Source organism: Dreissena polymorpha, chromosome 4 (genome assembly GCF_020536995.1).
Source record: "Dreissena polymorpha isolate Duluth1 chromosome 4, UMN_Dpol_1.0, whole genome shotgun sequence".
NCBI classification, from domain to species: Eukaryota; Metazoa; Mollusca; class Bivalvia; order Myida; family Dreissenidae; genus Dreissena; species Dreissena polymorpha.
Window position 1 is genome coordinate 63,312,709 of NC_068358.1, and position 24,073 is coordinate 63,336,781.

At 34.2% G+C, this 24,073-nt stretch overlaps 1 protein-coding gene across 1 annotated transcript; it reads right to left on the minus strand.

The window, feature by feature from the left end:
* Nucleotides 1–335: 335 nt before the first annotated feature.
* Nucleotides 336–22,159, minus strand: LOC127876271 (uncharacterized). The gene is made up of 13 exons (XM_052421365.1): nucleotides 22,050–22,159; nucleotides 13,598–13,930; nucleotides 12,572–12,763; nucleotides 11,909–12,029; nucleotides 11,229–11,383; nucleotides 10,778–10,884; nucleotides 9,872–10,039; nucleotides 7,492–8,988; nucleotides 7,118–7,277; nucleotides 6,525–6,848; nucleotides 6,290–6,363; nucleotides 4,602–5,424; nucleotides 336–4,490 (listed from the first exon to the last, which is right to left on the minus strand). Exons 2-13 carry the CDS (start codon nucleotides 13,911–13,913, stop codon nucleotides 4,402–4,404), a joined length of 4,026 nt encoding a protein of 1,341 aa, XP_052277325.1. The 5' UTR covers nucleotides 13,914–13,930; nucleotides 22,050–22,159; the 3' UTR covers nucleotides 336–4,401.
* Between the last annotated feature and the right edge of the window lie 1,914 nt (nucleotides 22,160–24,073).

Sequence of the window (24,073 nt, forward strand, 5' to 3'; positions counted from 1 at the left end):
TGCCATTTGGCGAGCATCATCATCTTATCCATATATATACTCGTACCAAGTTTCAATGAAATCCGCCAAAGCACTTCCAAGATATGGCTCCGGACGGACGGAAAGACGGATGGAAAGACGGACAACGCCAAAATAATATCCCTCCGCCTATGGCGGGGGATAAAAACCTTGTAAGCAATGTGAGGGTATACAAACTTGATGTATTGATTGACACAGAGCGAGACGGACATTATGAAAATAATCGCTGCTTCACTAGGCATGTGATAAAAAATGTGATTGTTTTTATAAGAATGGATATTAAGACTAAAGCAACAAACAAAACACGATACCACAAATAAGCGCGCTTATTTATTCATCGACAATATATATCATGTAGCGTAAACAAACAAAACTATAAACTTAAATTCTTAATTATCTTAACTAGACATGTATCTGTTTATTATAATGTTAAGCGATACGACACTATTTTTATTCAAATAATTAGAGTCTGGTCTATTTAATAAATATACTTCATATAGCATATAATACAAATGTATGGCATCGCCAATGCCAATGCAAAACATAAAAAACTATACAACGTGGATTATAACAAAAATAACAATGTATTAAACCTAATAAATTTTTGAAAATATCAACTTATGGCACTGTTTGTCATTATACTTTATTATTTTATACTTAATTATCAATTATTTATATAATTAAGAGACATAAGAGAAACTTGCAAAAATGTCAACGCATACAGTGTAGATTATTAACAAAAAGCACATATTAAGCATATAATAAATGGTTTTAAATATCAACGTATGGCACTTTGTATCAAGATAAATCCTACAGTACACACAGAAATCGAATAATATCAATTTTTATACGGTGATATACTAGTATCAAACCACTTATTTTAAAGTTCAACGGAAAAACAGAAGTTGTCAGAAGCATGCCGTACTCATAACAATAACATTCATAAATTGTGTCATTTTAAATCGTCGTTAGGTAAATTTAAAATCAAATGAAAATGATAATGAATCGAATTACAGAAGGTAACCTTTACATCCGTTAAAATTTGATTTTATATTGGGTAATGTTTATGCCATTTTGACGGTATGGTATGGATTTTGTTTATGCTTCACTTGGGTATTTTTACTGGCATTGGGTCATTTTGACTTTATGTTAAACGCATTCATTTTACATATGATGCGCGAAAATACTTGTTTTCTACAGTGCTATCCTAGTTCAATTAAGTGCTACTTGTCCTATCGAACGGTAGAGGGTAGGTTGTTTAAATTGAATTATATTTGCTATTAATAGTCGGACCTATAAACATAGAAAGGAAGCCCGAATACTTTTACTGTCGTTTTTTACTTTTGTACTGATCACATTTCATAGTATGTGTCTAACTTTCATTCCATATAGGAAAAGTAAGACACCAATAGTCCAATACATAATTATAAATATAATATTTTAAAACTTGTATATAAAACTTGTTAATATAGACAATGAGATTTAAACTACACGGAGTAGAATTTTTCCGAATACACAATTATTTATTTACCCAACAATGGTTGATTTCTATTAACTCTTAGTTCAAGGGCGACTACCTTAAAATGATAATGAGGTGAAATGAATATCAAAATATGAAACTCTCAATATAGTACTTGCTATCCAAAAAACAACAACATTTTTGAAACAAAAATGTGACAAAATGGTCTCAATAATAAAATAATGCACACATAAAATGGTTAAGTGATACAATATTTAAGAAATAAAATTATTTATGTACATGTAGATACAAAACTTAAAATTAAGATGGACTTAGTTTCCAAAAATGTATTAGAACAATATAGTAATCAAGTTTTGGAATCACACATATATTGTAACATTCGATTTGATAAAATATAATAATTGTCATTTCTTGTTCATTGGGCATTTAACAATATCAAAACGTATAATTTTCATTCAATGCTTCGACTGTAAAATCATTCAACTTTAACATGGACAAACTAGCATCAATACATGTTGAGTAACACGCGACAAAAAAGTGCCACGGACGGAATAAAGAGCGAACATCAACTCTATGTGCCCCTTTTACACGCCCGTAAAATACAGTGGGGGCATAATAAAAAAACCTACCATAACACTTACAAATCACACACTTTGAAGCATAATAAAACGAACACTTATACATTAAACAGTGTCAATATCAATTTATGTCAATGTCACGAAAACCAACTCCAGTCCGACGCTCCTACACTTTCCGCTTAAAGTTGGCGACAATTACAGCGAGCGTAAGTAGTTGATTTTATTGAGATTGGTTATCGTGGCCACACTTTAACGCAGCAAAGTCAAAAGCAAATTTATAACAGATTTATCTTTGTTCAACGCATAGTGGAAGCGAATCTATTATATTCATTTAAGTACTATACGATTGATATACACAATATTCTTGAAAAGAAAGAAATTAAAATAGCGATAAACAATTTCTGACAATTGAAAAATATACATTTCGAATATCGTATATATGACCTTTGTACATCATTTTCGAGAGAAGAAAAATCTGTCATATAGTCTTTCTATAAATCACACAGGTGGTACATAATAAATACAACAACAAAGTAACCTACATGTAATGAACTCTATTTAAATTCAAAAATCATTATTATCATATTTATTATATGATTTATCAAAAATCTTCTGCATTTATATTTGAATGAGAAAAACCTATACAAAAAGACAGTGTAAATGTATTTGTATAGCTATGTGAATAACAAGCAACCAAACATAAGCTTATTCTAACAAGAATAGCCTCTAAATATATAGACTCATATAACAATGGTGCTTTTGGGTGCATTATGCGGAGTTCATTATAATTTAAAAAAAACAACTCGGGCACAAACAAGGCATTTACTTCGATTTTGCGGCCTCTTTCTCTAAAAGTATTTAAGTTATTATTTGTGCCATTACTAAAATTGTGTACGCTAGTGTTATCATTGACCAATATGGGCTAATAAGTTACAAGCATTGATACACACTTTCGCATAATCGAAAAAAGAATATTCTCTTCAACGGATTATCTTCGCATTTTAATTTAAATCTTGCTTATTAGCGCAACACCTACAACATGTTAAACTGAGCTGAATGACCATTATTGTAGATAAATATTATTTTCGTGTTTCGATCAACTGCCAAATTTAACGAATATGACAATATGGTCAATATCATATTAAAGGAACTATGATGCTATATACTTAAAACAGCATGTAATTGCAAAATGCATACGAACATAAATGATGTTAATTTCGCGCTTGATTAGATAATTCACATACCACATTTTTTTGGTAAATTTGGAAGGACGACAATGAATGACGATTGAGATGGGCCATACAATATATATTTCAAACATTGAAGTATTAACTTCATCAGAAAATGACGATTATTAAATATTATATAACAGTTATTGCATAATATGTATATGAAACCAGTTTAATGCATTTATATAAAAATCTAAGAAATATTCAATCAAATTTATTGTGCGGATACAATTACTATGAACATTGTACGTACATTTTGATAGCAAGTGGCATTTGAGATCATTTATATTTAAATCGGAATAAAAATAAGCCGTTAAATCAAAGTTTACTACTTTCATATAAATATAAACGAATATGTAAATATGCATATTTTATTATGCGGGTAAAATTATAATGAACACTAAGGTTTTGTAAAAAGTGACATTTGAGATCTGTATTCTACTTGGAATGAATATCAGATGTTGAATGGAATTTAAAATTAAATAAATTCATTAATGCAAATGCTTTTATAAATTGAATTTTGATTATAATACAAAACAAATATAATGAACACAAAAAGTAAGGTTTTGTTACAAAATATTGTCATTTGAGATCAAATGTAATTAAATGTCAATTAATATTAACCGATCGATCGAGATTCGAAATGTGTCGAGGCAATTTCGAAAAGTTAAAATAAAACAAGTCCCCGCCATATAAAATACTGGGTAATTTCCTCCATGTTTAAGTGGAAAAAAACCCACATTTGCCTGAAAACGTCTTGTTAATTTGAAAACATATCAACATGCTTAATGCTTGGAAGGCAAGGCCCTTAGGGTATAATCTATTTGACATATAACACGCTAAACTTATCAATGCAGCCTACGACAAATATTATTCTGCTGCAAGTCATACTACTAGTAAATTTAACGAACACTATAAAGAGAACAAAACAATATATACAGTATATAATTTAAGAGTGCTTTAATATTTACGTGCCATGTATAGGCTTACCTGACTGTACGTCAACATCTGGGCTTTCAACAAAAAATTGCAACACCACTGTTGTCAATCATGGTATTGAAAACATTGCTTCGATATTATATTATTGAAAGTTAATTTAAATCAAACCATTGTTCGCATTTGCAGCAATTGTTAGTTTGTCGTCGGTTTCTTCAATCTTTGGTTGTTTTGGACCTGGCTCGAACTCTAAAAGAATACAATAAATGACACGATAGTATTTAAAGCACAATCGGACAAACGTTGATTTCATAAAAGCATTTTATAGATGGCAAATGACAACACTGACTATTAACATACCGTCATCGAGGACCTGCAACTTCGATAATTCGCTGGTGATAGACTCTTGTTTACCAGTGTTTGCCCACGATTGTCGTTTCTGATCGCAGTCACGTGCACGTAATTCGTCTTCGTCATACTCGATTATGTCATTATCAAAACTACTTTCACCCTGACTTGTCTGCGACGAAAAACTTGAAGTTTTTAGCCAAGGTTCTGTAAAACTACCTGACGATGACACTGATGAACTTTTTCTTTTAAGGCTCCCTAAAGAAGACCGACTTGATCTTGATGTGGACATATTCCGTAGTTTTACTTCACCTTCAGCGACGATGGAATTTGAAACATCATAGGAACTATCAATACTTCTTTGTCTCCTAAGATCCCGTCTTTTGCCAACTAACACATGTTCGATATCACGATCTACTTTGTTATCAGTTGCAGAGGGATCTTGATCATGGTTGTCAAATGAACCACTATCAAGGCAACAGTCGATTCCACCAAAGGCCTTTTCAATCTGATGCATATCTTTGTCCACATCATCGCCTGTGGGTTCAACATCAATGGAGATATATTCGTCACATACGCCGCTGTCTTTTCTTTGTCGTGACAAAACCATATCATAATGAGTGTCAATCTCTGCAGTGGCATCATCATCAGAACTCGATTCTGACTCGTCAGTGTCACTCCAGCCATCCGATGAGTCTTCCATATTCTGATTTGGATCTAGTATGATTTCTGCACCAGCTGCAATAGCTTGTCTAACACGTTCCTGTTCTTCATAATCGGGGACATACGACTGATTTTTGCTAATGAGTTTGTTGAATTTACCAAGTTCGAAATCCTGTTAACATTACAATAAATACCATAATGGCAACTGCCTATTATTGTACAGAATACATATACACTTTTCCAAAAGGCCAATCATCAGATTTGGTCAACATTTCGAATCTGAACAAATCAATACTATTTTATTACAACATAAAATTCTTAATCGCATTTATAAACGTTTCGATGAATCAACATAAACGATCAGTACATTTTTTTAATTCTAAGATAAACAACCACACATTGTCACAATATTCAAATATTAACTTTCAAGGAAAATCAGTAAAATGTTATGATTTTTTAATGGAGCATGCCCTCATTGCTCGGATGACAGACTGACATAAAAGTTTCATCGAGAACGATTAATATCCGTTGAATGCGATGAATTGTTGTCCATTCCCGAATACGGGTTAATTCAAGATCCAGAAGACTGTTAAATTGTTAAAGGGCGTTTCTTTACATTATTGTTCGACTCATCACAAACAAGTTTTGTCAATTTTTTATATATATTAAGCCGTTTTGGGAAGAATAATTATGCAAGTGTTTCGCTTAAAGTGCCTTTCATGGTAGTGATAAACCAACAAACTTAAAATATCAAATTATTAACAATTAAACGCTGTTTCACAGTGAACGCTAGGAAAAGTCCAAATGTAAAGGAGTTAAGAGGCATGGTGTTAACTTAACTTTAGTTATATAATTTATTTGAGCAATATTTTTAATGTAAAATGTCCAAAAATATTACCCATGTCACAAATATCAGATAGATGCTGTTGTATTTCGTGTAGACAAACGATTCGCAAGCAGATTAATTGACATACTTCACAAATAACAAAACGGAATATCAAACATTGCTGGTTAATCTAACAAAAAAGAACAGGTACCTGATACTTGTGTTTAATTTTCTCTATGGCTTTCTTACTGAGACCAAGTTTCTCCATCAGTTTTAAATGATTGTCTAAAACAACAAAAGTAACGTTATAAATTATTTTGATGAAGAATGTCATCAAAATACATGCATGCAATAAGTATTTGCTTGTATAACGAGTTCCATACAGGTTAGCTATGCAGAGAGTTGCATATTTGATTAACATGATTTACAGCGTCCATTAAACAGACCTTTCGCATTCCTGTACTGCTTGTTAGTTCGAAGCTGCATCCTCCGATTTCGTAGCCATTCAATCAAGTACTGATAAGCCATCCTATTGGGACCGTCGCACATCGAACTGTCGCCATTTTTAATGTGATAAAGTGCCTCAACGTAGACGGATTGATCAAAGTTCGGTTGAGCAGGATCAAGACGGTTCTTTATAAGTTCTTCCAGCTCAGAAAAGATAACTCGATCGTCGTTGTTTTCAAAGGGAAGAAGACCACCATTGCAAATCTCAAATAACATGTCTTCGTATAATTGTAGACCCTTTTGCATTAAATCAGTTCCTTTATCTGTAAAAAAATCATACAGTCAAATATACTAATGTATAAATTGCAAGGACCTAACCACTAACTTAAATGTACTACAACTCGTTTCTGCATTAAATGAGTTCTGTTTTTGTGTGTAACATGAACAAAATGTCAATCATATGGTAATAAGGTATAGATAAATCCAACCTATAGATACAATCAATCATATTGCATTAAATCGGATTTTCTTTAATGCGTAATAACTTCTCTACAACACAAATCGAACGATGTTGCACCTTAAATAATTTTACCTATTTCTCCGTCTTCATCCCTTAATCTTTTCCCGAGTTTGAAATGGTAGCACGCTGCCCGTTCTATTGCCACCGTTATATCTACGTGTGGAGGAACGTACAATTTTCTTGCAATTTTCATTACATTGTTTCCATCTGTAAGTGCCCTTTCCAGTTCACCCTGTTTAATAATCAAGAACACAAAATACTAAGAATTGCTGGTTTCATTGTCAAACACATCATGGTTATTGTTTGCAAAGCTAGCATTTTTTTCAGTGAATACGGTTTTCTTATTGGTACTTAAAAATAAATTAACCCATCAGTTTACAATGCGTTTATTTTAAAGTTTTAAAATTAACGCAGTTGTAAGCCCCCCTAAACAAAATAATACGTACTTTAACGTAAAATACGTCCGCACGGTTACGAAGTATTGTCAGAGAGGTCGTGGAATCCTGCATTCCAATTTGCTTGTTGAGACCGATGCAGTTATCATATTCTTTCAGCGCATTGCTTAAATGTTTCATGCGATCGTTTTCAATCTTTGTGTTCAATCCCATCTGATGATAGCACGCAGCTATGTTTGCAGCAAATTCAATTCTTTGACTGACAAAACTGGGTCTAGTACAATCTGATACCTTTGCAGACTTGTGACATTCAAGAGCGTTTGTTAAATCACCAATGCTAAAATAAACACACCCACGAAGGTTTTGGATTTTCGCGATATCTGATTCAAAGACCTTTTTTAATTTCTTTGAACGTTCGCTGTGTATGATATCGATCGCTTTTCCAAATTTGACCAATGCTATATTCAATTTGTCCTTATTGTTTTCCTTGGTTCCCATTCGAAGGTAAATAATCCCGTAAACTTTGTAAAAAGTGCAAAAAGCAAACGTTTCGTCCGCCTTTTCTACGTTCCATCCATCGGCAATGTAGGCAAATTGTCCAACATCTGCAATTTTAAATTGACCGTTGATATTGTCCATATACTCTAAAGCAATATTCAATTTGTCGCTTTTCATTAAACACGTGGCTTCAGTTGATTTCCAATAAATGAAATGCATAAGTTCTTTTGCTTTCTCAGCAAGCTGTGCTTGTCTTTTTGCGAACATCAACTGCAAATATTGTGCGTTTGTGAACTCGGATACATCCCATATGTAACTGCATCGGATAATTAATGGTTGTTTTCCTTTGTCCAACAGAGAACATAGCGATTTTTTTTCTTCTAAGATCAGTTTGAAAAACAAGCTGAGGTGCGGCTTGAGTTCTTCCATATGAACTTTTATTTCTAATGGATTGCGAGCATTCATCTTCCGTCCAGATTTTTCTATACGTTTGCAGAAATAGGAAAGGAAAGCGTTCCTACCATCAACAAATTCTTGTTTGAAACACGCCGATTCTTTGAATGTTTGTGACAAAAATTCAGCAACAATGGAATGGAAAGCGAACCGTTCTTCTTGCTTGCACGATCGTTCATCTTGCTTTCCAATCCACTCTTCTTGCTTGCCAGATTTTTGTCGCATCACAGAAAAGAAGTCTCTTTCGAGCAAATGATACGTTTGAAGTATGTGCAGTTTCTTAATTGTTTCAACGCAATGCCGTTGAGAAACGTCAGGTTCGATCTGTGAAACATACTGTGCATCTTTAACAGCAAACCAATTCGTATTGAAAACAAATAATCTAGCAATAAACCTCTGAAGACCTTCTGGGATTATCTTGGCGAAGGTTTGTTTCAAATATGACATCACGCTGAACAGTTCTCCAGTTTTTAACGACGAACGGACGAAGTCATCGTTGCAAGAGTCACGAAGAAACACAGACAATGTCTTTATCCCCATGGGATTTCCGTCACAGGCATCAAATGCTTGTCTGCATAAACGTGAGTCTATTTTATGCTGCAAGAGAGTAAACATAGCTGTTAAAATATGGCAGAAGTTTGGGAATATGGGAATATATACCACATTATACATAGGCTTCGTTTTGATGACGAGAATTAAAACACTGGAGCACGATTTCGAGAGTGACTTTTTGGGTTACGATGGCGATAATGATAGCAGTATGTTAGCAAAGTAAAAAGGCCAGATGTCAGCAATTGTGAATAATGCCTGAACTTATTTAACAAGCTGAACCATCCACATGTTTGACCTTAAACCTTTAGTGTGACTAGGGGTGACACACCTTCTTACCACGATATAATGTATTGGTAATTACACAAAAATGATGAATTATGAAATTGCAGTCTTGATTTGACAGTTTGACTTTGGATATAGCGTGACGGTTGTACCACACAACAAAGAGTCAACTTTGGTAAATATTTGTTCTAAATAATTTACAATTGCCTAATGTATGATCCATTTACAGTCCGGTCAAGCCATTTGACGGCTAATTAAAACTTTACACTGAGCTTTGAAATAGAGAGAATTTCAAATGGTTTTCATTTGTGGTAAGGTATTTAAAAATTGCACAATAAATAACCTTTAAGAGTGGTGCATTGGACATCTCGTCTCATGATGGTGAACACATGTTTAAGAACATCTGTTTAAATATTTAAAAAAAAATCACAATTAATAACAAGGTTCCACTCTGCACACGCTCGGACGCAAATGCGCACGCATACACTCTCGACCATTGTGACTGCTATACCGAGCTTTCCCCAAGCCGGCTCGACAATTCAATATTCAATTTAAATAACGGATACAAGATTGAAATTATGTAATCGACCTATTATTATTTAAAGTTATTAAGACAAAAAGAAACCACATTAAAGTCTACATATACCTCATCTACCCGCCCGCTGATTTTGGTCATAATTTGCTCCGCGTCCTCATATGATAAGCCGTTTAGCTTAAATTCTATCACATGTCCTCTAAACGCTGGTTTTCCACCGAACAAATTAGTGGCATTTGATTTCGACACCGACTTGCACACCGTCATAACAATTTTGATCTGTTCATATAAAATAATATTCAGTGAAAGTATATAAAAGGCAGTATACCTAAATAAATAATTGCAATGTATACAAGATGCTGCGTTTAATGGGGGCTGTTAGTGTGTTGAGATTGTTAATTATAGATAACATCCATGTAATTATCAAAGCTATGTAGTGAGCGGTATTGATGTAGACGAAGTTCTTAATGTTGGGTTAAACCAGAATGAGTTTTTTTTAAATAGTCCAAAATTGGGGTCAATTTAAAGTTAAAGTTAGGTCGGGTGATGGGAGTGTGTTTACAGTGTTCAAAGACATCATCCATTAAAGTATGCAAGCTTTGTAGCAAAAGGTATTTATTTTAAACCAAACAATCTAAAGGTTTTGAACATTTCAACATATGGGCCATAGTAAACAATATAGGAATCATAACTGTAACACATGCTTACAAATTGAAATCAAATTATTACTTGAGAATGCATATCAGCGAATATCTTCTTATGTAATATACAATAACAAATATTGAGTTGAATGGCCTATTAGTTTAAACCTATTTATTTTAGCTCGATTGCATCGAAAGCCTAAGGCTTATATAAACGCTCTCGAGTCCGTTTTCTGGGCCTAGAACCAGTACTTGGTGTCTTTGGGGGAGATCTAAAGAACGCTCTCACGGTGGGGATCGAACCCGTGACCTCCCGGTCGCTAGGCGGACACCATATCCATTACACCACGGCGACCTATTCTGATCTACCACTTACATTGTCAACTTTTGAAATAGTTTCGAAGATTTCTGTCAGCAACTCTTCGCAAGGTGAGTGTTCATGATTAAAATGTCCGTCCATGTTATCAAGAAGCACTAGGTAATCTGAAACCAGACTCAAGCATTATTAAGGTCAGACAGTGTAGAACATATAATTTGACACATAGGCACGAGGAACGCTATGCTGAGATACAACAGAAAACTTATGGAATAGATAAGAACTTATCATAAAACAAACATCTTGAGTGAAGCCGATCCAAACATTTAAACACATATAGCATGTACACACAGGGAGACATAAAAAAAACGCCAACGTGGAAGTAGACTCTCATAAATAATACAAATGCAGACAATACATTCAATAAAACATAAGACAGTCACTATTAATTTCAGAAATATAGACACATTTGAAGCTTAAGGTTTTCAGTAAATCATAGTACTAAACATACCTCTTTTACGCTCGCCAAGGTCTTTAAGAAGGGACATGACCTTTTCTCTCTGACAAGTCACGGACTTAAACTCACATACAATATCATCGTTTCCCATCTCTTTACCAATGCTGTCGATGAGATCGGACAGTAGCTCTCCAACTTCTGTTTTGTCCCTTACAGTGGCAAAAGGAAAACGACAAATACCTAATCACGTCGTACATAGACGTACATTTTCTGTTTTACGCCGTTACTATTATTTTAGACATATAGCAGTCAGTAAACCTTTGAAATTTTATCCTTAGCAGCCAAAGTAGATCTCAGCGGATTTATGATACTTTAAGCACATGCGAATGACAACTGACCTATTAGAATCAAATGTATGAGAAAAAATCGTATTAAATATTATTCATGAATCAGAAGAGACAAGATTTGCAACGCCCAATCAATTGAAAAATGATGGCATAATTGAAACAATATTGAGTGAATCCTATAACTATATTATGAAAGCAGATAACACAGATCTTTACTTATAGTATTTGTTTAAGTAAAACTACATAAGTTGCAAAAATAGATCCAACTCGAAGAAATAAGACTGATGTTTTAAAGAAACTATACCTCTAGTTTTCTTGTGCGTGTTTAGAATGCATATTTAGCTTCGAGCCACATTTTGATTCGACAATATTACAATCCTAGCTTACCTTTGATTGACGACGATGATATTCCAGTTTCTTACGACATTGGAACCAAACCTCATGATGTAACATATCTGGCTTGCTAAACTTGTCTTACCCATTCCTGGCAGCCCGCAAAGGACGACTCCTAGAAGAACCATCAAGAACTATCCTGGATATTCTAATAGCTATTTGTTCCAATAATATGAATTAAAGCTACACACAGGCTTCCATAGTTTACCATGGGCAATTCAAATAAGCCGATCTTGAAACCTTTTCCGAAAATATTTTTACAAGCGATTGCCGTTTATCAACAGTCCATTTTTAAAATTACCTTTCATCCCTGTATCGTTTTGATAATGATTAAAATGTTTGTACTTGCATTTTACCGCTTGTGGGTATGTTTAAAATTGGTGTATGATCGAGATCAATTATAACTAAATCGCAGAATTATATGCAAGCAAACAAAGTGAATATCACATTAGTGGTATTACAATATGTATATTACTTTTGCAAAATTAAAAGCAAAATTATAAAAACACATGACGATTGATTTATTAACATGAATATTGCCACAAAAAAAACTTAGTAGAAAGAAAATTTGTTATATTGGTTAATTGCTGAATGCAAAACTTATTTCAACTTGTTTTATTTCATCTAGCATTATATATTACGTAAACATAAAGCTACCTTTTGGATATTTCTCGGGGCTTGGGCCAATTTCATCTGTACGTTTCTGAAGAATTTCTATGATTTTACTAGACAGCTCGACTCTTCCAACAAAGTTCGGGTCAAGTTCAAGCCCTTTTGCTGTCAATTGTCTGTGATATTTGGCGCTTTCTTGCTTATATTGTTCGAACACCCGTGAGAATGGCACATTGCCTATAATTACATGTACCATACAATATCAAAGACTCTTAGGGACCTAACAAATATCAGGTATAAGAGTGTAAAGTTATAATGTCATGTAGAAAAACAACTTAAAGATAGAAACGACTTGTTCACAGTTTTGCAAAATGACAAATTGTGTTATGGATTAAAAAAAGTATGTACGTTTTGTATTCAAACAAGCAAAATAATACTTCTGACTGCAAAACATGTTAAAAATATATGTTCAGTCAATTTATATTAATCAAGCTTTTCATCGATATTCAACAAAAACTTGTATAACTGGCATAATTCCAACTCACATTCAATTTTAAAAGCCTGCTTGGTGAAGTTGTAACGTTTAAGCTTTTGCTTCTAGGGGTTTCTGCTTTTAACCCCAAGGCAGGCGCATACTTTTTTTATTTAATATTTGTCCTTGTTGAGATAATTTATTTTAAAATATTCAAAATATTCCAGGAGTGTTAGTTAATTGATTTCATGACATGTTAGTTTTTAAAATAGGGAAATATGTGACCCTTAAACATTGCATGTGTTCATTTTAATTTACATTTGGTTGAGGAGACTTTTTAAGCTCGCTTATGTCCTACAGGTGGCATATGGGATAAATGTTTTTGTTATGATTTGACATTTCTTCTCTAATTAATCTTAACGGACATTGTTTTATTTCTGGAATATCTCTTATCAAACCTAAAAATGGAACTTTCAGTTGGTGTAAATCAAAAAAAAGAATACTGGTGTAAATCAAAAATAAGAATACTTTCAATACAATGTGAAATTTACATTATTCACAACACACATTAAGCAATTCAAGATGGCAATACCACTTACCTGAATCCCCATGAAAGTTTAAATTTGCTGTCAAGTTTATAAGAAACTCAACAGTCCCATCCTGTCCGAATTTCTTTTCCAGACAATCAAAGAACTCGTGGTATTTCCGGCCAGTGCGCCCGTCAAGACTTTGGATTCGGTTGTAGTTATCATCCCCGATTCGAAATTTTGAGCTTCTGAGAAAGTTGTCGAAGTCTGAATCTTCGACCGAGAACTCTTGGCATAGCTTGGTAATAAGGCTATCCCATGGATGGACTGAAAACGGGTCCTCGAAGCTCGAGTCCTGTTTGTTTAGTGAGCTCCGTTTCACTTCCATTCCTACATGTCCTTACACTGAAGTTCAGGAAGATGTCATATAAAGATAGACCAATGCATGTATTATGGACCACCAATTAACTGCAGCTCAAATTAAATTATGGTTTGTAACCAACTTCCTTGTTTACCTTCACCGATCCATGAACATATTGAAACAGATGCTTCACTTCGTAACTATAGTCATATTAGTACGCTCAATTCAAATAATTTGAATTGCTGCTTTTTAATAGGATGGTTTGACACCTGGAAGACAATCAGAACTTTCCAAGAATACGAGTGTCTGTCAAGAGATTAACTGCTTACCCATTTTTCATTACTTTCCATGTGGTAGTTGGTAACATTTTTCGGCATTTTGTAAAATGTATTAAGGAAAACAAATAAGAAAGATCTAGATATCAAATAACCCGTCATTTTGGACAATGGTTCGTGTGTGATACAGCGTCAATTGAAATCGACCACGATATATTGGTGAAAAATATGTTAGTAATACGGAGCGATAAAGAATTTAACCCATTTATGCCTAGTGGACTCTCCCATCCTTCTAAATTGGATCAATTTATTTCCAAAATTAGGGATGTCTAGTATATTTATTTGTATTTTTAGAATATTTTTTACAGAAATTCTTTTAAGCAAACAGCGCAGACCCTGATGAGATGCCGCATCATGCGGCGTCTCATCTGGGTCTACGCTGTTTGCCGAGGCCTTTTTTCTAGAAGATAGGCATAAATGGGTGAAAGGAGTTAACACTTTACAAATCTCTGTCAATACATGCTCTTGAATAAAAGCTTACACAAGCAGACGAAATTTATTGCATTTATTTGTTGTTGAGCTTGAAAATATGTGTATATGCATTAGCATTGTTGTTTTCAATAAACTAAACGAGAGGTTTTGTGAAAGCAAAACGCCTTGCTAATGAATGTAAAGACCATAGGATGTCTAGACAATAATAATCTTTACCACAGGTGGTTAGCGTGTGGCTATGATATTAATTAGTGAAAACATCATTTTGAATGATAAATTATCATATTATAACGAGATATCAACTTTTCTGAAAAACAAACTTCACAATCAAATATATATATAACAAGGTATCCAACTCGAAATCACCCGAAAACTGGATGCATCGTTTTGAACAGCCATTTCTTCATCGCTGTTGCAACGATTTTCACGATCTTGGTCTTATTCAACGCAGAAATGAATTTCCTTTCTGCAAATGTATAAGTCTCACAATCTTTTAACAAATACTGTGTCATCTTTTAAGACATAACATGATACACAACTCGCGTGACCCAGTTAACATCGATCAGACCGTATTTATGACTGAAATCTTCACGGAGTAAAGGGCATTTTCCCTGCAAAGTTCACGGACCTCGATACCATTATTAAATTAAACGCATGGACAATTATTCTTACCGTGCTTTCCGTTGCATTATGCATCAAAACTAACTGTCCAGCGCATTTTATAACCTTTGTTTACATACATTTCAACTAACTGACATGTTCAACAGACGAGTGATTTCATTGGTCCAATGCGTAGGTGTGTCATTACAACTTGAGATTTTATTCATAAATACGGTCTGATCGATGTTAACTGGGTCAAGCGAATTGTGTATCGCGTTATTTCTTAACATTTGACCCAGCATGTGTAGAATATAACAAGATATATAAATTTCCAGAAAGCAAATTCATTTTTGCGTTGAATAAGACCGGGTTCATGAAAATCGCTGAAAAAATTGATGAAGTAATGGCTGTTCAAAACGATGCACCCCGTTTTCGGATGATTTCGAGTTGGGTACCTTGTTATATATATATATATTTTTTTTTGACAGTGTATTTGTTTTTCATTAAAGTGGATTTTTCGTTACAATATGAGAATTTATCATTCAAAATGATGTTTTCACTAATTAATATCATAGCCACACGCTAACCACCTGTGATCTTTAATACATATTTTTATGATATATGGCTCCACGTTTGTATTAGTTAGCCACATACAAAAAGTAGAACCTAGTGAAACTGGTGCAGTTATACGTAAGAGTCAACGGCGAGGGCTTAACAAAGAAGGTGGCATTCTCGCTTCATTTAATGAGACTATATAAACATACATTAGACCGTATCACTATAAACTAATTGAGTGATTAATTCCCGATTAGCACCTGATTAATTGAACTTTAAGCCCGTGACCATTTTCTCTAGTGATCATCGCCTGGTTTAACAATATTTATACTTATGCTGGTATCAAAACATGTATATCTTGCAAAATTAATATTGAATAAATAATGATACAGGAAAACTACTTTTTATGAAACAAATATGTCATAGGTTTATGGTTTTAATACCAAATCTGGATCATTGTAACACAATATATAAATTTGGTGACATTATAACTTGGGAACCCTTGTGGATTCAGCATTGTAGAAAATAACGTAATCTTTTAGCACCAAAAGGTGCGTATTCTTACTTGTTTGCTCTTTCTATAAATCTTGTTGAATTAAACGTTTTGAAAGATAACGCTGATATGTATTACATACGCCTGAAACGAGTTGTTGAACAAGATATGTGTTTGTCAGAAACACTATGTCCCCTTTTGCGCCGCTTTGAAGCTATATATTTGACCTTTGACCTTGAACGATGACCTTGACCTTTCACCACTCAAAATGTGCCAGCTCCATGAGATACACATGCATGCCAAATATCAAGTTGCTATCTTCAATAATGAAAAAGTTATTGCAAATGTTAAAGTTGGCGCAAGCAAACAAACAAACACTCAAACGAACCAACAGACAGGGCAAAAAAATATATCCCCCACTATAGTGGTGGGGGCATAAAAAAGCAGTAGCGCATAACATTGTCATGTTTTAAAACACTTGCATAACTATAGATTAAGCGGCAAAACAGCCATAGAAAAGAGCCTCTATCAGTGATATGTTAACTTGCCTCATGTCTCAGAATTCATGGATTTTATGCAGCGACATTGATGGTGTTTTTCTTTTTAATAATGCCTTCCATGAGGATAGTTGGACTTTCCTAGCTGGAAAGCTCAAGTTATTGTCGAAACTAGGTAATCAAAAGACTTCAAATGTCTATCGAGGCTATCCTAAACTAGACTGTTAAGATGGGTCCTGTGTCCTTTTTTGAAATGTAATGAATTCATATTAGAATCGTATTTCTTTGTATTGTTGAGTGCAAAAATAGGCCTGTTAGAGAGACCTAGTCTGAAAACCTATCTAAACCAGGCGATGACTTTGTTCCAACTGTACATGCTAAGACAACAAATTATGGAAAAATAACAATTTTGTGTTGCAATGTTAAGACGTTCAGACCATAAGACAGGCAAAACTTGTTTGCTGTTCTCGTCTGCTCTTTATTTAAGCGAAGCAGGACTGAAATTTTAATGTATGCTAGGCAAGTGCTTGTTTGACTCGCAATTTGCAACAGGTAGGTAGTAAAGTGAAGTTATGATGAACAAAAATGGGTAAGTTCAATCGCGTTCATACGTCATGAAAATGTATCTTCCTGTCATTATTTTGCGAAGAATTAATAACAAACATATTTATTCGCCCTTCTTATAATCGCTGAAGAAAACGATTAATTGTTTATTTCACAGCTCAAATAGCAAACATTATATTTAAAAGACAAGCGAAGTCTTTCATTTTCATTCATACAATTCAAATAAACATCATGAATTCAAAGTTTTGAGACTGTTACATATACAGTCAAGTTACCATTACCGGATCATTACACATAGCGGATCGCTTTGATGTTCAAGACTGCGTATCGCGATAAATAGTTGACATTTTTAGATGATATTTTGCACACAGCATCTCCAAGGCATGTTTTTTAAAACGCATTGATTAAGTCGTAATCGGAGCTACTCTTTGTCAAACATTTCGATATGTTTTGCTGAGATGTATATACGACTTTGTTGACTTCCGTCACGTTTCAAAATCGAGGGTGAACATTTTTCTCGGCCACATGCTATAACTCTGTTGGAAAGTAAGAAGTTTACGAATTAATTTGAAGTCTATTTAGTAGTAACTATGTCTTCAAAAGTCCACTTCAGGTTTTATTCGTATTTAAGATTTTGCAACACCTTTAATAAAATGAAGAATAAGGGCAATAACGGATCAAGCGTGATAATATGCGTATTGATCATATATTATATTAAAATATATGCAAATCCTGTTGATTCTTACAATTAATGATCTCAATCTTAATGTTTTATTTATTTTCCATGTTCAATGTCGATGATTAGATATGATTCAAACAATTTACATGGTTTATAAGATGCCCATATCTTTTCGATATATTAAGGATTTTCAACAGATAATTCACACAAGAACACCATGCGTAAAGTGTAGATACAAGATCACATATAGATAACAATAAATAACAAAACAATTAATCTCATTTATAACTGGCAATGTAACTTGGTCATTGTAAACAACACAGTTCATGTTTCGACAGTTCAAATAGCTCATTAGACGCCCCCTGAGTGGTTTCGATCACGTGATCCGTTATGGCTACAACTGATCCGTTAATGCATGAATTCTACGGCGAAAAAAAGGTATCACAAATACATTTTGCCTGCGTTTAAAAATACGACTATGTGCTGAATCAGTAAGCAAAGTTAATAATTAATCAAACTGGTGTAAAAGAAGTCTCAAAACAGTCATTGCTTTTCACCAGAACAACTTTATTATGCTACTGATCCGGTAACAGGCCTTTTTCTGTCTATTTGGGGGAAAAAGTACCTAGCAAAATTGGGATTTTTCGAGTCCCGAAATCTTCCGAATTGGGAAGAACTTTCATCGACGAAGCATTATTTGGGAAATTATTTTTCTGATTTGTTTCTTATTAAAGTTAATGTTTTCATACATAGGTATTGCCCAAAAATGATAAGAAAGGATTAAACTGTTTTTTTTTAACATGTAACAGTCATTGTCCACTGCTAACGTAAGTGTGTGTATGATAAAAAACACACACTTTGTTATGCTTTAAGTTCAAATAAAATACATAGCTTGAATATGTCATTAAGGATTTTTTATGAATATTCACAGCCGAAGAACCTGCATCCAACATATTTTTATTCAAAATTCAAGTTGCCAAATGTCTGAAGGCAACCATCTTTTTGAAACACAAAAGTAAAGCTGAACATTATGTACATTATTGAAATGTTAAGAAGCTACAAAGGGTAGTGACTCTGAATCTGGCAGAGGCAAATGTTCATCACTTGCTTGATAATGGACGAGTCAGATTCTGGGTTAACCGTGGACTGACTGGCGGTAGTATTTCCCGACAAAACATTCAGTTTTTGTGTGTCCTTTCGAGTCCATTTTTCGTAATTTACTTCGATAGTACTTCGAATTATGCGACATGTTTAAAACTGCGTCCGATTTTCGCAGTTTTTTGCCCAAATCTACTCTTTCGAACCACAGTTAAGTTAGAAGTGAAACTAGTGACTAGTCCACATTTATTTACGTCAGACCATCGATAACGATTCTCAACCAATTTACAATAATTAATGCGTACACCTGGATTATCACTTGTTGTACACATACCTGATAATTCTGAATAATCCAGCACTTCAATATTTAAAAGCTAACTCTGACCGAAAATGACCGTAATTGTGTCTTAAGAAATGCATAGACACAAGCGGCCGCGATTTTGTCTGAAGTCTCAAGATCGCAAAATTGCATTGTGGGACACTCGATACGATGACGTTCTACGCATTGACACGTTAAAACACGGTGCCCGATTATTTTATTTAAGTGCTGTGTATAATGTATAAAGGCATACGTGAAAAGTGCTGTATATATTGTACAAAGGCATGCCTGAACATTTCAATGTGTTTATGTGAATTCACTATTGGATTTAAACGTGAAACTTGATTTAAACCTTATCTTGGCTGGACTACCTGCCAAGAGTGCCTCAATCAGATTTGGGGAAAGAACAGGACAGAACAGAACAAACGGTACCGACCGGGAATCGCATTTTCAACTTCGATTATTTTGGTCGGATTTTTTTTTTTAATAATTGGCAAAAAACATCCATATTTGGCATTGGGAATGCGTCCGACTATTGGACCCGTGAGATAGGCAGAAAAAGGCCTGGGTAATGGTAGCTTGACTACGTTTCAAAATTATTTTTCCAACGACTTGCCGCTGTGATAAAATATATAACAGTTTGATAAAAAATACTCAAGGCTACTACAAAAATCGGAAAAGAGCTTTCAGGCTTTCAAGAGCTCTTCTGAGTTTCTGCACACTTTCACCATCACATCCAACAATGTGTTACAATGTCGCATTCTCTTACGCAACAAACGCTTTTTCTACTCCGGGTCATATAAAGATATAATACATAATTCAATACACCGTGACCGTATACGTGGCACTGTTTTTTTTTTAAAGATTACCATTCAGCTAATTGCCATTTGTATGTGCATGTTATTTTATTTTATCCCAATAAATATGCTTAAACTTAATAAAAATATTGTTTACATCAATTTCCTTGTAATGGTCTTAGATTTTCCTAAACAGTACAGATTTTAAGCATGTAGATTTTAAGACGAAATTCAGTCGGATGAGAGCCCGGTTTATTAACAATTCGCAAGTAACAACACTATTCGAATTTTCGCAAATAGGTTTTGATTAAACTCTGTTTGTGTCAAGTTTACCGAAAAACAATACATTTTCACTCTGAACGACAGTTTTTCTTGCAGCACTAGTTGATATTCTAATTATTTATTAAAAATTATTTTAAAACGTCATTTGCATAAAAGATCCACATACATGTGTGTTTAAATCCATTAACGTTCAATTGTGACCCCACAAAGTCATATGATCCTGCACCCAGACTACACTGCACTGTAGTCAATTAAAGCAAAGTTGCAGATTCACTATTATGTATCATACTTGGCGACAGAATAGTGTGATAATCTTGTTCACAGATGCGGCAGGTACAAAAACAATAGTGTCGTAAGTTTAAACCTATTTATTTTAGCTCGATTTGCATCGAAAGCCTAAGGTTTATATAAACGCTCTCGAGTCCGTTTCCTGGGTGTAGAACCAGTACTTGATGTCTATGGGGGAGATCTAAAGAACGCTCCCTCGGTGGGGATCGAACCCGTGACCTCCCGGTCGCTAGGCGGACACCATATAATTGCACCACGCCATTTTAAATAATTTTCTTAAGAATTTCAACTAGTGCATAAAACTGCAAGAAAAACTGTCGTTTATGCAGACAGCACTAACGATTTTTGCAAATGTATTTCAATAACTTGACATTTTTGCAAAAATAAATGTTCTTAACGGTGTGTTTACATTCTGTCCAGCCCGTGTGTAACGCCTATAACGCGTTGATCCTGCACCCTGGTAATTAAGGCACTGCATAATATTTCAGTCAGTTTTGTATGTACAGTTCGATAAGTACGATTTCAGTACTAATGTGCAATAATGAGGCAAAATGATTATGGGATCATTCACTAGAAACATACTTTAAAGTAATTGTTTCAATACATAAACTAGTCGCATTGTTTTCAAATAACGCAAGTATTTCGGTAAACAACGACTGTCGTTTGTTTTAAATTTCACGCATGTGTGTTACTGGTGCCTATCTCACACAATAAAAAATACAAACTTGACAACATATGCCATCAACAAAATAACAATGACATAATCATGTCGAAAAATCACAATCGATGAAATTCAAGTATGGCATTGAAAATGCACAAACAAGTAGCGTATATTGATCAATAAGCGCGACGGGTCTGTTCATATTAACAATCAATACGGTAGATCTAACGTTAATAGTGTTTTTTTTATTTAAATAAAGCGCACGCTTCAATTTACAATCAATACGAGGTTAAAGCATGAAGTATTTCCAAAAATTAGTCAATGTTATTGTAAGTCTATTATATGTTCTTAAAAGCGTCTGCAAAAGACGAATCGGTATTACCCCACAATAACACATTCTTATCATCTTATGCTAAACAAGCTGAGTTTATAAAAGCGACGCGTAAATATGTGACACTCTCGTCATTTCTTAATTGTTGTTAGTTCTGTTAACTAACAGTTGGCGTGAGTGCAATATTGATAGGCAAATTTTACAGCTTAACAAACATAGTGAGCTCTCTTACCTGATGCTGGACGAGAAATCCCAACGAAAGACTCGAAATGCCTTGATAAAAAAGTCCAAATGACCTACTTACTTAAGTACCTTGTTTACGTGACACGAATGAATTGCTTCCCTTATCCTTTTAATTTAAACCAGATGGCGGTTTAAGCGCGTAACAGATCGCATAAACAGCAAGCAGTTTGTGCATGCATAAACTTTTCACGGAAGCCTTTTAAGTGTGCAGGTCGATATAATATGAAACGGGTTTTGTGAAATCTGGGCTTAATGCATGTGCGTAAATTGTCATACCAGATGCAGTCCACACAGGCTTATCATTGAGGAAACTTCCCGTTCTCTGAAATGTTCATCAAAACAGGTCTCTTCTAACGAAAATCCAGTGTAGGCGATAAGTTGTTGTCCCTAGTTAGCCTCACCGGAATGCACAGGCTAATCTGGGACGACACGTTACGCACAAGCATTAAGCCCGGATTTCCCAGAGCGGGGTTCATATGTGTACGCAATAATGTTGTTATTCGGTGAAGACCAGTTTACGGTCCTGTCGTTGTGAAATACATCAGATAAGACTTAGAACAAAATAACATCGAAGCTTACCTAGCCGTTTTTTATTCGTGCATGAGCACTTAAACTTAATATTTGTAAAATACATTTTATCTGCGGTTCCTGCTTTTTGCGTCTTAAAGCAAACACATCTTGCTGTCATTAAAAAGGTTGGTTATGTATAATCGGATTCATTTATATAGGATGAAGAATCAACGAGGTTTTCAGGGGTTTACACACGGGTATGACAGAATGTAAGCACGCCGTTAAAAACTTTTTTTTTTCAAATATATCAAGTTATAAAAATGCATTTAAAATCTTTACTGTAGTGCATTATAGACTGTTTTTCTTGCAGTTTGTGCCGATATCTTAAGGTATAAGAATTAATCCTTGAATACGTCTGAAATCGGTGACAAAAGTTCACGTTGCGTGAAGCATAACCGTATAGTACACAAGGATTTTTTGAACAAGAACACAGGCTTATAAAATAATTCTGACGTATTTTACATTGCCATAAGCAGCACAACGTTTAATTGGTAATCCCATTGAGTCAAGTGATCCTGCACCCTGTATAGTGAAAATTAAAGCTTATATACCTGATATAAAAGTATATCAGGCATCAGATCGATATCAACGTACAGGTATGATAAAAGGAGTTTCTAAGTAAAAACGCGAATTACTCTACAAAACATAGTTTTTCTGGAGAAACCCTGCTGAGAGGTTATGGAAGACATGTGTAAGTCTGTATAAATCTTTACTTATTGTAGTGGCTTGCAAATTAAAGCAGTTTTTCTCCCCTAAATGCCTGAACATGGCCCATTTTGCCCGATCTTCTTCTTCAGGGAGCAACATTTCGCTCATTTTTTCAGAAAATTTGTCAGGATTTTTTCTACATGTAGGCCAATACCTTTGTTATCAATGTTAATACACAGTTGTTTCAAATTGAACTTGGAAAATTTTATATTTTCCAATTTACTTACCCTATGTAAGTTTATGGTAAAATACCGAACACTGCCCCAGTGGTTTTACACTGGTCACAAGGTTTCCTTGGGTGTAAGTAGTAGGTTTAAAGATCAATAAATAAACGTCACTTTCTCACTTGACTGAAATCTCGGTTGCGCGAGAACCGACGGGAAACTCACGATGACGCGAATCTTTGTTTATTGGTAGATTTTTGGTTTATCTCAAAATAACGAGATAATTGGTCCCATTAAGGAAAACATTAGGCCCTAATTAGGAGATACAGAGGCTTAATTCGGATGTGCACAATGAGAATCTGTCAACAAAGATACTTTGTCCTACATGGAGTAAGTGAGCTTAAATGGGGCATGGAACGTCCATATTATTATACTTTCGAACTTAAAATCGAGAAAGTTTATTTGATATATATATATCGACTATGCCATACAATTCATACTAGGTTGTACAAATAAAACATATTTCGAAATAAGGAGATACAAAAAAGTATATAAAAATTAGTAGATAAAA